The sequence below is a fragment of the Mastigoproctus giganteus genome, chromosome 3 (assembly GCF_048544385.1).
Source record: "Mastigoproctus giganteus isolate SK-2022 chromosome 3, ASM4854438v1, whole genome shotgun sequence".
NCBI lineage: Eukaryota > Metazoa > Arthropoda > Arachnida > Uropygi > Thelyphonidae > Mastigoproctus > Mastigoproctus giganteus.
Window position 1 is genome coordinate 235,226,377 of NC_143577.1, and position 16,574 is coordinate 235,242,950.

At 35.4% G+C, this 16,574-nt stretch overlaps 1 protein-coding gene across 3 annotated transcripts in view; it reads right to left on the reverse strand.

Annotated features, from left to right (window-relative positions):
* The window catches only part of LOC150088897 (uncharacterized), a 599,507-nt gene that overhangs the window by 147,228 nt on the left and 435,705 nt on the right, over positions 1–16,574 (reverse strand). For all 3 annotated transcript variants that reach the window (XM_090369705.1, XM_090369706.1, XM_090369707.1), the window contains 4 exons: positions 10,878–11,069; positions 7,858–7,983; positions 3,655–3,717; positions 2,815–2,934 (listed from right to left, as the gene is read on the reverse strand). In XM_090369705.1, coding sequence (XP_090225831.1) covers positions 2,815–2,934; positions 3,655–3,717; positions 7,858–7,983; positions 10,878–11,069 — 501 coding nt within the window. The remainder of the gene's footprint in view (positions 1–2,814; positions 2,935–3,654; positions 3,718–7,857; positions 7,984–10,877; positions 11,070–16,574) is intronic.

Sequence of the window (16,574 nt, forward strand, 5' to 3'; positions counted from 1 at the left end):
GTGTATATAGTCCTTCAGTGTATATTAATTAGAGTAACAATCAATTCATATTATGCATAGTAAAAATTAATGAAAGAGCAAATCTTTCTCAAGACTAGGATAATATCATACTTGTTACCTATTTCTTGCTCCATGAATTGAACTAAAAGTTGAAAAGGTCTCTTGCTTCAAGAAATGTATAACCATGCATTGTGCCTCCACATAATGTGTCTTCAGTAATACAGTTCCCTGCATATTATTATTAAAGGATCACAGGTTCTCCAATTTTTACCTTTTTAAGACATTTTTCTTAGCATTAGCATTAGTAGAGGCATATGATGCAAGAAAGCAAGCTTATGCAGAATCAGTGAAAAAAAAAAAAAAAAAAAACACACTTCCATTTCACCCCTCCATTCATTCGAAATACCTGTCCAGCTGAGCCTTAAATTTATTTAGGCTATCAACTTCCACAACAAGGGATGGAAGTCTGTTCCATCAACCAACTACCCGCTGGCTAAAGGCAAATTTCCACACATCTATCCTACATCTGTCTTTCCCCAATCTGAATTTATGCCCTCTCAGGTGATTATTCTGAGCAAGAGGAAGAATCCCATCGGCATTGAGCATGCTCAAACCATTCAAGGCTTTATACACCTCTATCAGATCACCTCGCTGGTGCCTAGTCTCCAGACACTGTAATTTGCAAAACTTAAGCCTTTCTTCGTAAGAGCAACCCTTTGTTCCATTCACTAATCTTGTTGCCCTTCTCTGTACTCGTTCCAGCAGCTCTACATCCTTCTTGAAATGAGGCCTCCAGAACTGTATACAGTACTCAAGGTGCGGCCTGACCATTGCCTTATACAAGGGAATAATCACCTCCTTATCCCTGCTAGAAAAATTCCTGTATATCATTGACAAGACACCATGAGCTTGCAGCCCATCTGCACTGCTCAGAGAACTTCATATCTGCCTGCACAATTACCCCCAGGTCCTTTTCATTCTCTAACACTGTCAGTGTAGTACCACAGAGTTGATACGTTGCTCTGGGGTTGCTGTTTCCCCATATGTAGTACTTTACATTTGTCAATGTTAAACTTCATTTGCTCAACCTTTCTAGATCCTGCTGCAGCAGCATAGCGTCAGTAGTGTCCTTAACAATCCTGCTAACCTTTGTATCGTCTGCAAACTTGGATATTAAGCTTTATATATACCATCATCAATATCATTTATAAATACAGAAAACAATAATGGACCCAACACTGAACCCTGAGGGACTCCACTAATAACATTAGTCCACGATGAGCAGTGTCCATTGATTACCACTCTCTGTCTTCTCCCCCTCAACCATCCCTTTATCCATAGCAGCAATTTGCCTCCAATGCCACACTGCTCCAATTTGTGCAGCAGTCTTCCATGTGCAACAGTATCAAAAGCCTTCCTAAGATCCAAATATATAATATCAAAGTTATTCCCTGCATCCAGTTCTTTTGTGACTGCATCATAGTATCCAATCAAATTGGTCAGGCAAGACTTTCCCTTAACAAAACCATTCTGTGAATGACTGCAGCTCAGAAAAGGTCACAGTTAAGACAGAATTCCAGATCCTATTCATTGGACTTGAGGTCAGTTAAAACCTCTTGGGTTTTAACTGACCTCAAGTTTCTACATTATATATAATGCTCAAATATAGCTATACACCAATTGGTTCTGATGTCAAATCTCTATCATTAGAAAGTAACCTTTTAGATAGATTAAACTTTTAGTTTTTTCTATTATTAGTAACTTGCAGCATTATTCTTTTAGCCAAACAGATTTTTGTTTCTTTACACTATGCAGTTGCATTAGTGATGTATTATTTAACAATTAAGACTCTTATTAAACAATTTTAACTGCTTAATATGCTTCATAGATTACATCTTCAGAAAGTAACCCCTTAGAAAGTTAACACCTCAGAGGTGAAGAAGTGTTAGAAGAGGTGTTAGCCTCATCCCAAGTTTTTGTTATAGTACGAATGCCACTTTTACAGAAATTTGTTATGTGGCATTTTCACTGATAAGCAATATTGCTCCATCATGCCTTTAATTCCTTTATCAATGTGCTGAATTAATTAAGGATGTTATCTGGAAGAAAAGGGCTACTTCTATCATACTAACTCCCATCTCAGTGTGAAGGGATACAGGATGATTCAAAAGACACATAACCATATTATATTTTGTTTTATTTCACTTATTATTATAAACATAATTATAATAGAGAATGCAATAAATATTGAAAGTGTCCCTCCTGAAATGTAAGCACAGACTCTATTCATCATCTCATTCTTATCTATTTTCATTGTTGAGACAACATAGCACTTCAACAGTTATCATTTTAATTTCTGTTTCAGTGTTGACTTTTAATTCTTTCAATATTTGAGTATACAGTACCACTCCTTTTAAGTAGTTTTAAAGATAAAAAAATCTGAGGATCATGCATGTTCTATTCTGAGCATTTGCTATCCCTTGGAAAATAACATACTGACTTTGTTGTAAATAAAATAACTACTGGTTAGAGACTGAAAGCTAATACATAAAAATAACAACTGTTATACACGTGAGGATGACTAATGCTGCTACTGTAATAGTCAGAATCAAATTCCATCAAGTTGTCAATGACGAAACAGCACTTACAATTTGGGCTGCATGAATTTTGAAACATGTATTATACAGTACTAAATTAGGAAATGTTTCCTTCAAGTTTTTTTTTTTCATATGTAGCATAACTATGCTCTATATGAATTATTATTATTAGTTTCAATTATTATTTATGACTTGAAGTATACATTAAATATCTTACCTCTTACACATTCAACGTATGGATCCCCTGTGAGGTCTATAGCACAAGAGCAGTGCTTCTCATGGTTTACAACATCACAGTGAGCATTGGTACCACATGCTGTTGGACTAGCACATGGATCTGAAAATAAAGTGAGAAAAAGTTATTTTAGAATTATTTTAACATTTTGTCATAAAAATTTCATTCACTATCATATAAATGATAGTGGATATCATAATTTTAAACAATAAATTATAATTTTACTTTAAGTAGCAGAACAAATAATTTTTTCTTTAATTTTTTTTAATAGAAGGGAATACATAATACATAATATACAATAGCATATTGTATATTATGTATCAATATCACAATATACAATACATAATATCAATAGCAGATTCACAGATATGAAAAACAGCATAAATGTTTAATAAATTAATTAATTCAAATAAAATTCAAAATTCTATAAATTTATTAATTTTATATTATTTATATTATTTTATTAAAGGCATAGTCTCATTAAATTTATAAATTCTATAAATTTAACGAGACTATACCTTTACTTTTAGTTATATTTTTGAGATGTATACCATCTCAAAAATGTACTGTGTGCCATCAATTAATGATGATTACATGAATCTCAAATTAATTGAAAATAATAATTCTGTAGGATACCTACTAACATAAGTATCTACTTATTTTCACAATTTAGTTTATTCATTAAAAAATTATCAACTTTAATTTTCAATAATACTATATTAAATTTGTCCCCATTCCCACAAAGCAAAAAATATAAACAGAACTGAGTTGTAGAATTTTATTGTGACAGCCATAAAATAATAAAGATATCCAGCTACTTACCAATACATTGATTGTTGATACAAGCTTCATTAAAGCCACACTCCTGGTCTGAGCGGCAACCAACTGTAAAAAAAAAAAAAAAGTGTTGTGTAATACAAACAGTCTACCTATTAACAAGCATAGACCATACTGAGAAAAATTCTACCTCATGAGTCTTGCACAATCTCTCCGGGGCCAAATTGATCAACGAGGCTCTCAACACTTACCCACTCCTATCACATCTGGGCAAAATTGCAGACACTTTCAAATTTAATCCTAACTCTCAACTTTTTCCCAACGTTGCCCTGTACTTGTTAAGTAAGCTCTCAGATCTCTTACTCTTAATATCATTAGTGTCAACAAGTACAACAATATCACTTTTTGTGTCTTTAAAAGATGATATTGCTCTACATCATCTACCTTTGCTCCTAGCAGACATACCCTGGTTCTATTCCAACTATCCTTTTTGCACAATATATTTCTCATTTCTCTGACAACAGATTTGTTGATAACAACTAGCTCCTCTGAGACCAGCTAATTCTGCCTTGAGGATTGCCACTGTGTTGCCCAATGCACAAGTGTAAGTTCTGGCATTGAATTGGGCAATTGAGAGTCTGATAGGCCTCTCTTTTCAATTCCTTCGATGGTATCTACCATATTCTTCAAGCTCTGTATAAATGCCCATCAGAATGCTGAATTCACACCTAATTTTCTCACACACCCTTTGTGTATCCCCATTGTGTATCATGTCCGATTACAGACAGCTCTACAAACATTGCACAAGTAGCATAATTTTTAAGGCTGTGATTTGTAGGAAAACTGCTCCCTTCAGTTCTTTCCTGAGCCTCTCCTGCTACTTTGAGTCTGCTGTTTTGCTGCTCTAGTCTGAGGCATGATTTCCATTTAAATTCAATTTAATTTAAGAATACTAAACTAAACTAATATATACTTAAATGTAACAATAACATATTATGCTTTGAAGTTTACATTATATGTATTATGCTATACCGTTATGTTCATTGAGTTTTAAGTTAGTTGTAGCCAGTGCCATAACTAGGCAAGTGCAACAGGTGCACAAGCACAGGGCCCAGAATGAAGGGGGCATTGAAATGGAACTGACAAAAAACTTGTCAAATATAATAATATTTTCAAATTTTAAAATTCTACAATGCATTGAATGAACAAATAAAGCATTACAATGAAAATTGGCTGAAACAATGGACATAGAGATTGGATTTCCTAATAAACTGAAGAGAAGAGTTAAGTTTGTTTGTTGTTTGTTATTTGGTTTTTAGGAGCATTAGCAACTAAGGCCATATTGCTCCGGGATATGCGGTGGTCATTCCCTGACCTTTCCGCATTCTCCGTATTTGGTGGTGACGGGCTCGAACCCCAGTCTAATCAAGAAGTGTGTGCTACGCACTGCTGCTCCTTCCCACCTGGCTACGGAGGTGCACAGAAGAGTTAAGAAAATGGAAATAGATGAAGCACCGGATGAAGGAAGTAGCATGACACCTGAAGAATTATTTAAAATGTAAATTGACAGCATTTTTGGCACTCTGTTGTCTCAAATTGATTGGCGTAATGAACAACTGAGAACTGTCTGTGACAATTTTTGCTTTCTCTATGGCTTGTCTTTAGAATTGATGAGCGTTACTGATTTACAAAAATCAGCTGTAGATCTCGCTATTAAGTATAGCAAAGATTTAAATATGTACAAGCTCACATGCGAAATTCAAAGCTTTAAGTTTGAAGCCGCGACATAATACAAAACATTAAAACTGCAACTCTGCTTGATATTCTACAGGCTCTTCATGACTTTGGATTAATTGGGTCATATATGAATATCAATGTTGCTCTCCAAATATTTCTCACTCTTCCCGTTTCTACTGTTTCGTGTGAGAGAAGTTTTAGCAAGTTAAAATTAATTAAGAATCATTTAAGATCGGCTATTGGACAAGAACGATTATCCAATCTTTCCACAGTTTTGATTGAATATAATATCGTTAAAGATATTAATTATGATGATGTAATAAATGAATTTGCTGAAATGAAAGCCAGAAAAGTGCAATTAAAATAATTAATTTCATTTATAAATACATGTGAATGATCTTTTATATTTCCTGTGTAGACAAAAATTATTTAAGCTACTTATTTACAACAATTAAACCCTAAATTTCCACTACCATGCACTACATGCGGATATGGGGGAAACCCCCGGTGCCATCAGACAAATAACATACCATGCACTACACTACTAGTTACATGATACGATATTTGCACCAAATCACCAATACAAACAAAAAGCACTACAAATATTCATTGTAGCTTACAAAATCTCTAACAAAATTTAAAAATATGTTAACAAACACAACTAGAACTATGAAACTATTTACATTATTACTATTTATGTTAATAAAAAAAAATTACAAAACACAATTTTCCAAAAAAATTGTGTCCAAGAATTAAGATTCTTCAAATGCACCAATGTTGACTGCACTAATGTCTAAGTTTGCAGATGACATGTGCAGTTAGGCAGTGTAGTTAATCACAGTAATCATGGTATGCTACTGCAACAAGATCTAGACAAATTAAGCAGATGGGCTCAGAAGTGGCAATTAAAGTTTAATATTGACAAATTCAAATACTTCATATGGGGAGCAGTAATCCTAGATTAATGTACCATCTGTGTAGTACCACACTCAGGGTAGTGGAGAATGAAAAAAGACCTGTAATTAATTTTTTCATCATATATGAAGTTCTCTGAGCAGTGCAGACAGGCAGCCAAGCTAGCTCATGAGGTTTTGTCAATGATATACAATAATTTGTCCAGCAGGGATAAGGAGGTGATTATCCCATCATATAAAGCAATGGTTAGGCCACATCTTGAGTACTGTATACTGCATAGGAGACTAGGCACCTATGAGGAGATCTAGTTGAGGTGTTTAAGGTCATGGAAGGATTCAGTAAGTGAGCTTAATGTTGATGGAATCCTTCCTCTTGTTCAGACTACATGCACAAACATGAAGGCATAAATTCAAATTGAGAAAGGAGTTGCAGTTCGATGTGTGGAAATTTGCCTTCAGCCAGATGGTGGTTATTATCAGAACAAACTCCCATCTGGTGTTGTAGAGGCGGGTAGTTTGAATATATTCAAACTGCCCACCTTTACTTCAAGGAAGAGCTAGAGAAACTGCTAGAGAGAATGGACAGGTGAAATGGGAAACAAGTTTTTTTTTTTTTTTGACTGATACTGTATAAGCTTGTGTTCCTGTATCGTTTGCCACTACTATTACTACTAATAATAATATACATACATTATCAACTATATAATATTATTGCAAATATGCCATAGAAAACTCTTAAACGAAAAAACTACGTTTGTAGTGTGAAAGGGCATCATTTTATCTGTATCTCATATTGTGCTCATCGTTCACAACGAGTTGCCAAGTATTGCACTACCTCGAATAAGTAACACTTCACTAGAAGAGAAGACTATTGTTACTTATTCTCAGTGGCCACCACCATCCAGACGGCACCGTTTGAAATATGGTATGGGATAAAGATCTCTGTTAATCTCATATTATCCCTATTAGACTTAGGAAAGCAAAAAAAGATGTAGGAAGGTGCAAGTAGGAGAGATAGAGGAAGGAAATGCCGTAGAAGGAAGAAAGGGACAGTTACTCCTTCAACTCACACTACTCAAAAGCTCATAAATTCCTCGAATAGGCAATGCTTTCCCATTAGAGAAGATTGCTGTTACCTATTCTTGGAAACTCCGTGAATATCAAGCTCCCCCAGACGGCATTATTTCAAAGCTGTTGGCCTATTGTTGGTGGGTGGGCAGGTACCCAGATGGCACTGTTTCAAGGCTTGTTGGCCCTTCATCGGTGGGTGGGCAGGTACCCTGGTATTGCAGACATGACAATCCAGTTGTGAAGATAATTCCACAATATTAGAGAGGCCAAAAGGTGTACATAATAACATTTAAGTCAAAGTCAATGCAACAAGGCATCATATGTTTAAGAGTATAAATAATCTATATAATATTGGTGTAAATACACTATAGAAAACTCTTAAATGAAAAAACTAAGTTTTTCATTGTAGTGTGAAAGAGACCATCTTCATAAAAATAGCATGCTAGTTGGTCACAACCTAGCATACTATTTGATAGAATTCTCTCTCTGCAATTTTTTTTAAAATTCAACTACATTATGACAATACCTTGACAGAAATTGCGAACACATATCTCTCCAGAAGAACATTCTCTATCTCGAATGCATTGTACATAACAACGAGAGTCAACACACTTTTCATTTACAGCACAATCTATGATGGAACTACAGGGTTCTGTAAGAATGAAAAAAAAAAAAAAAAAGTCTTAGATGTACAAATTATATATCCAATATTAATGGCAAAAACATTTGTTAATGATTATAACTAACTACAGTCAACTAGAAATTAACTGAATTAATAATCCCATTTCTATAAAAGTGATAGCTTCTTATAATACTAAAATCAAAACATGCAGAAATTTTCTAACATCTGCTTTACTGGGAAAGGGATATACTTTCATGTTTAAAATAAATAAATATATATGTCAAAAAATATACATACACCCCAACCAAATATACCACATTTTTTAAAAAATTTATGCATTTTTAATGCAAATATGTGAATTTGGACAATTAAATGGTGCTGATTCCAAATTTGTAAATGATTTGTTCTATTATAAAAATTTTTGGCACAAATAAAAAATGTACTCCCTATAGAAAAATATACATGTATTTTGAACATTCAGAAGACAGTTTTCAGTACAGTATAAGAAAAACTGTGCCAAATTTTCAATATACATATATTAGCACAAACTCATTATCTCAATATTTCACCTTTTCTAACAAGAATTACCCAACATCATACATTTCCATTAAATGTAAAGAATAGGTGGCTGGAACTGAGGGTAACACATTTCTATTGTATAACATAACTCCTTTTAGTTTGTCATTGAGCTGCCAATGAAGAATCACCATTCCCGTGGATTATACGTAAATACTCAGTGCATTGATTAAACTATTTCTGTCAGTACTGAACACAAGAGATCCCTCCTTGGAGGAGAAGGGGCTGAATTATTCCTTTTCTCTGTACTTATCCCAAGCAAATGAAGTTCCAAGTGTAAACAGATTCATTTCAGTCAACCTGGAGCGTAAAAGCTGTAATAATATTTTTGGGAAATCCAAGAACCATACCAGATCTTTCAACTTGTGCAAATTGTGGTCTCTTTTTGATAAGGCTTCAACTTCACTATGCTTTCTTGGAGAACCATCAGAATCAGAGTCAATACTGGGAGTATCAAAGTTCTGAGATTTAACTGGAATTGGTACATCTTCACTGTAGTGAAAGGAACAAATAAGTTTTGGGTATTTTACTGGATATTGTAGATTTGGATACTGTACTGCAGCTTTGATCTTGGTGATCTTATAATACTATACGTGCAAAAATAGCAATCTAATGAGTGTCTCTCTGGGTTTGTGATATGGGATTTTGGTATTCCCTTTTCACATTGTCTCACATTTTCAACACAAGGATAGAAGATATAATATGCGCCATGATTTGTCTTGTTCGTGAATTCTAATACCAAAATAAATATATCTGGTAAAAGTCAGTGACCCCTTTGTCACTGACTTTGTGGTGCAAATTTTCCATAAGTGTAGCAGAAAGAATCAGGATTGTTGAGACACTAATGAAGCAACATTATCTGAAAAAAATGCTACTTTAATAATAATAATAATAACTATTTTATAATAATAATGAGTACACTCACAAATGCAACCAGGTATTCAGGATAACACACCAGAAGCTGGCACAAAAATATCAGTTGATCAAAGAAAGTGTACCGTACAGTATTACAAGTACAAACCTCAGGCCATACCAGAGACCTCTACTCACAGACTAAACTGGGACTGTGCCATAATAATATAAAAAAATGTGACAGTCACTTCACCAGACCTACATTCTCCAACATTGAAGTGTTGGCTGAGGCAGAGAGTGGTGCAATCTGGTGTTGCTCCCAAAACCACCACTGGATGCAAAAGCCAAAGCTAAAATAGGCCCACCTTCGTAGCTGGATGAAGATGAGAAGCAGAAATATTGAACATACTGTATCAAGTGTAGGGCAGGAAAACGTCACTTGCATTCAGGCAGATGGGTAGGTTCAAAAAGTCAGAGAGAGTCACACAGGGACAACAGTGGAGAGAGTGGTACTGTCTTGTGTATTGCTACTACCACTGAAGGGGAAAGGCCATCCATGAAGGAAGAAGAAGCCAATGCATGAAGCAGAGCATCGAAATACATATATTCATCATGAGGGCATACAATGAAGCAACAAAGCTAAGGACAGACATGACAATGTACAGGATGAAACTACACACCAAGTGGTTGTAATGGTTCCTGGCTGTAACTTTCACTAACATGATGCAAACATGACATAACATAGCATAGCACAACAAAGATACTGTCTGATTGCCATCTGACATGCAATACAGAAAAATATGATCATAGTTTATGATTTTACTGATACTGCTTATTAAAAATTTACTGCATTTAGAAATATTTATTGCAATAATAATTATAATAATAATACAAATGGATACACTGTAATGTTGCCCTTCACGGCCACAAGGCCAGGGGTTAGTTACCTCTAGGACAAAGTAAAGGATGGAGAAAAATATTTTTTTCACCCTTTAATTAGTATAATTGTCCTCTGTAATTTGAAATTAATGATGATGATCTTTCTTTGAATTAGGCTATTTCTAGAGATTATGCTTAAGAGCCACTTAACACCTTTCACAACAGCAGCAGCTAATCTAACTTTAGAAGTTTGTAGGAAAGACTGTATCACTGGGGAAATGAAAGGCAAGCTGCCACTTGCCATTTTATCCTCCTTCCCTCCTAAACATATTCTGCACAAATATACTGAATTTACTAAATCTGCCTTTATGGTTCTTAAGCACAGAAAGAAATGGGCTAATCAAAGGAAGTTGATCACTAAGTTCGAACTGAAAAAATTAATCTACATATATATAAATGTAAGAAGGAAGAATTTTTTAATGAGTAAACCTACTTTATTGAAATGTAAAAGAAATGTTTTAGTTTAAATATACTGAATTAGGAAGAATTCCATTTTCTAGTGAAAAAAAACTAACCAATATCAACTTTAAATTAAAACAAGATAATAGAATACATACGCAAGCAGCGGCTGTTGTGACATACTAGACCAGGAGGGCATGGAGCATTAGTGCAAACAACCTGAGGACGTATACAAAGAACATTAGCATTTGGACGGCCAATAAAACCTTCTTGACAGCTACACACAGGTCTATGGCCATGAACTCTACATTCAGCATTTGGTCCACAAGTAGCACTACCTTCACAAGGATCTGTAGAAGACATAAATAATCAAGTTATTTAAAATTGACATTTTATAGAGCTTTGGAAAAATACTACAATGCTTAATTCTTAGAGTAAATTATTACATCATATTATTCATATTGATTCAATTATTTCTTATTACAAAAATATAAGTAAAATATATTTATGTAAAATAATACATGTCATAGTAATACATTTCTTGTAAAATGCTCGTTCTCATTCACAAAGGAAAACATAAGATTTCAATATAACAACTGATATTTTAGTTGATAGAAGGAATTTGTTGAGTACAGATGAAAGGCCATATTGCTCTGGGGATATGCGGTGGTCATTCCCTGACCTTTCCACATCTTTCGTATTTGGTGGTCATGGCTCGAACCCCCGGTCTAATTAAGAAGCGTGTGCTACGCACTGCTGCTCCTGCCCACCTGACTACAGAGGCGCCTTTAGGGCCCGTAATCTCTTACATACACCCATATATGTATGATGACTGTAAATTGAGTGTGTTCTCTGGTTGATTTGCTTATTTTGCTGGATGAAAAAACCCCAGTTTCTGGGGGGAAAACCTTGCTATCTATGCCCGAGACTGACTAACTCAGCCATGGAGTGAAAAAAGCCCACTAAAGTTCCTCGCATAATTGATGGGATTTGAACCTGGGCCTTTTCCATTTGGTGTGGGGAGAACGGTGACGATACCACTGTGCTACCTGCACAGACAGTGATTTCAGGAAGAAAAAAATCCAGAAAAATTCTGTCATTGCATGAGAAAATGATTATTTTGGGGAAAATAGAGCAAGGAAGAATGTATGCATCTTTAGTTAAAGAATATGAGTGCAATAACTCATATTCCTTAACCAAAAGTTTGTTTCCGACCTAAAGCAAGCATTAGGTTGGAAACAAACTCTGCAAGTGCAAAATCCACTTTTGTTAGCTGATGTAGTAGTAGTGGCATGTGATGCAAGAAAGCCAATGTATGAGCTTATGCAGCATCAGCCAGAAAAAAAAAAAAAAAAAAATCACACCATTCCCTCCAAATGCCTGTCCAGTTCCTCCTTAAATTTATTCAACCTATCAACTTCCACGACAGATGGAAGTTTGTTCCAGCAATTAACCACCCGCTGCCTAAAGGCAAATTTCCGCACATCTATTCTACATCTGTCCTTTCGTAATTTGAATTTATGCCCCCTTAGGTTCGTAATCTGAACAAGTGGAAGGATCCCATCAGAATTCAGCGTGCTGAACTGTTATTTTTCAATAACTGTTCCATTTATTGAAAAAAATGGAACAGTTATTGAATGTTTGGATTGAAGACCAAAGGAATAGAATTGTGCCTCTCAGTTCTAATATGATCAGTTGCAAGGCCCAATGTATTTATCATCACATAGTGTCTCACACTGCTAGTGCAAATGGTGAATAAAGTTTCAGTGCAAGCAAGGGATGGTTCAATAGATTTAAAAAAAGAGCAAATCTGCACAATGTTAAAGTTGTTGGTGAGACTGCTTCTGCTGATGTGGAGGCAATGGAAAATTTTTTACCAGAATTAAAAAATGTAATAGAAGAGGAAGGATACATGGCAGATCAGATTTTTAACTGTAATGAAACTGGACTCTATTGGAAAAAAATGGCTGACAGGACATATTTATCCAAAGAAGAATGAGTTGCACCTGGATTCAAAGTGTCAAAGGCCAGAATCACTCTCCTATTTTGTAGTAAGGCTTCTGGTGATTATAAATGCAAGCATTTATTAGTGTATTTTTCAGAAAACCCAAGGGCTTTGAAAGGCAAAAATAATCCTCTCTTCCCATTTACTGGATATCGAATAGAAAAGCATGGATGACCGTCTCGCTATTTAGTAACTGGTTAGAGCTGTGTTTCCCAACTTTTTTCGCTATGTGGCCCAACTGGCTTTGGCCTGACATGTCATGACCTAGTGGGGATCATAGCTGAGCAATTATTTGAAACCAAAGAAATGTCAATAACAACCACAACTTAGTTCAATTTAAAAGTATTTACTGGAACAATGTTTCTCATTTGAACAATTTCTATGTGAAAACAAAATGTTGCAGGCATCTGCCAAATGAATTTTGGCCAAAACTCATAGATAGAGGAAGCTTCAAAGACATCTCTGCATTCAGAATCATTTTTAAGTTCAATCAGTTCCTCTTGCAGGTCATCCTGGATGTCACTGACTTTAACAAGAAAAGTATTCCTCGTGAGCGCCAGTCCTTCTCTCCCAATTTTTGGAAAGCACTGAAGAAATTCTTCTCAGAGACAGCTGAGGTATGTGACAACATCCTTTGCAAAGCTAAGATCCAATGGATCATTAATAGTGACTGCTGAAAGAGATTCAAATATGGGAAAGTTCCCTTCCTCAGCCTTTCATTTCCAGTTTTCAAGCTTCTGTTTAAATGCATTGAGAATGTTAATGAACTGAATGATAGTTGTTCACTTTCCTTGCAGCTTTAGATTCAGTCTGTTCAGCTGATCAAAAATATCCACAAGGTATGCACAGCAAAAGACCCACAATTTTTCATGGAAGGAAGCTTCAAGTCTGTGCTTTTCTTGCATCTGTAGGAGACTCTGCAACTCTCCCTGGAGTTCAAACACTCATGCCACTACATTGCCTTTTGATAGCCAACGCACCTTGCTGTAGTAGAGCAGGCTGTTATGCTCTGAATTCATTTCTGTGCACATTTGCTGGAAAAGTTGGGAACTCAAAGCACTACTTTTCACATAGTTCACAATTTTGATGACTTGTTCAAGAACATCCTGAAGATGAGATGGAAGGGTTTTTGCAGCAAGAGCTTGCCAATGAATCAGACAGTGAATGAACACCAATGATGCCTCAGATTGATCTCGAACAAGCATTTGGAAGCCTTTTTTTGCTCCTAGTTAGGGTGCCATCAGTGCACACTCCCCATAGATTGTGCCAGTTCAGTCCCTCATGGTCAAAGAACTCTGATACTATTTCCATCACATCCACAGCTCTGGTATTTCTTTCGAGAGAACGGCAGAATAAGAATTCTTCCTTGATGGAATCATCCTTCACATACCGAATGAAGACAAGAAACTGGGAACAGGATGAAACATCTGTGGATTCATATCCAATTGAATTGAGAACAATCCAAATGCAGTGTCTTTGATTTCAGCAATAATCTGTTCTTTTATGTCGCTAGACAAGTCAGCAATCCTCCTTTGAACTGTATTATTCAATAAAGAAATTTTGTTGAACTTTTTTTCAGCTTCTTGTCCAAGCAGAATATGAGCCATCTTCAGAACACATGGCTTGATCAGAGTCTCTCTGATTGTGTGAGGTTTCTTCTGTTGTGCAATGAGGAAGCTGATAGCATAAGAAGTCTCCATAAGACACTTGTCTTGCTGAAACAATGCCCCACTTTGATCCAAGTGCTGGCGCTTCACATTCTCTTCCATTCCCTTGAGGTAGTCCACATCCTTATGTTGATGTTGTGGATTCATCTTCTCTAAATGTAGCTTCAACTTCGATGGGCGCAAAGAGTGATTTCCGAGAATCTTCTGGCCCATTATCCTTTTAATTCTCCACAATCATGGAAGGATGTGAATCCAAATTTTATGTATTGCTCATCATATGTTCATTTTGTTATTTCAGAAGGGTTTCTGGAGTAAAACTTTGAAATACCTAGGAAACAGCAAATAAAAAATAATGTAAAAAAAAAAAAAAAAAAACAAGACTAAAAAAATGGAGGGAATAGAAAAAATGGACATATGATCATAGCCATTAGATTAGATTTCAGATACAGGAATAATTTGAGTAGCATGGCCCTATATTTTTTATCAGCATGCAATGAACCGATGCTACTTGAGGGAAGACCCCATTTATGTATCTTTTCACCATATCATATCATGTGTGTGTGTGTATTATAACGTAAATTTAAAGGGATTATTTGCATAAGTAATATTTTAACAATTTTTGTTCAAAAATACTTGCCTATCTTGCAGCAGGCTGCAAAGATAGAGCGTACGTTTATATTTTGTATTTATTTAAATGCATGTTGTTACAATTAGCAGTCAATGTCTGGCTATTTAGCTAATGGGAGGCAAAGTTAGGAAGGTACTTAGGATGGTAATATTCAATTTGGCCTCAGTAGCTCTTGTGTCGTTAAGCCAAATAACAACAACAACAGGATAGTAATAGACACTCCTGCCCTCATATTCTTCAACTACCCCTAAAATTCTTCAACACTCTGATGAGGACAGGAGTGTCTATTACTATCCTAAGTACCTTCCTAACTTTTGTATTTAAATAGATACAAAATATGTGTATTATTATATATATATATATATGTTCTTCACTATAGAAGTTGTTGCCACGAAATATATGAACAAGATAACTTACCTAGAAATAGTCTTGGAAGGTGATAAACATGAGGAGTGACACGTGCGTCTGACTCAAACATGCCACAAAACACAAGTGAATAAGTTGTCAGCAACTGCCAGAAACTAAAACTACGCAGAACATGGTATGACTCATGCAAGTTGCATGAGTCATACCGTGTTCTGCCAACTTTGTCAGGTACAACTCGAAAATGGTGTAGCCATATGCCTGTCAAGCAAAAAAGACAAGAATTGGACAGGTGGCCCACCTGGAAAACGTGCTGTGGCCAGTGGGCCATGGCCCACGATTGGGAACCCCTGGGTTAGAGCACTGTTTCATACCCGAAATTGCAGGATATCTGAAAAATAAGAATTTATCATTCAAGGTGCTCCTTATCTTAGACAATGCTTCAAGTTACTCAGTATCACTTCTCGATTGCAATCCAAATGTAAAACTTGTGTTTCTTTCTCTGAACATAACATCAATTTTACAGCCTCTGGACCAAGGGATCATTTCAACTTTTAAATCTTCTTATCTGAGGAGACGTTTGGCAAATCTTGTTGATAAAATTGAAAATTTCCAGATAAAACATGTGCCAACGTTGGGCTGAATTCACAATATTAACAGGTATTGAAATAATTGAACAGTCATGGACTGAAATGAAGAAGTCAACTCTGAAGAACTGTTGGAAGAAGCTACTCCCTGAAACAGAAGTTACTCACAAGACCTCAATAGTATTATTCAGACAAAAGTTAAGAAAATTATTAAACTTTCAAACATTATTGGAGGTGAGGGATTTAGTGATTCAGGGCAGGAAGAAATTTTAGAACATATTCATTCCCATCAAGAGGAATTAAAAATTGAAGATGGGGTTAGATAAACTACTGGACTTCAATAAAGATGTTTGTGAAGAAGAAGAAGAAAATGAAGAGCAGAAGAAACCTGAACTAACAAGCAAGGGTATATCAGAAATTCTAAAAGGAGCCGAATTCCTGAAGGAGAATATTATGCAGGAAGATCCCAACTTTCATAGGAGTATGAAAATTAAGAGAGGCATTGACGATATTATGGTTTCTTACGTTGACATGAGAAAGATCACAAAAAAACAGTGACAGACAAAAATTACGATTTTGTAAGTCAACTTCAACTTCAAAAGTAG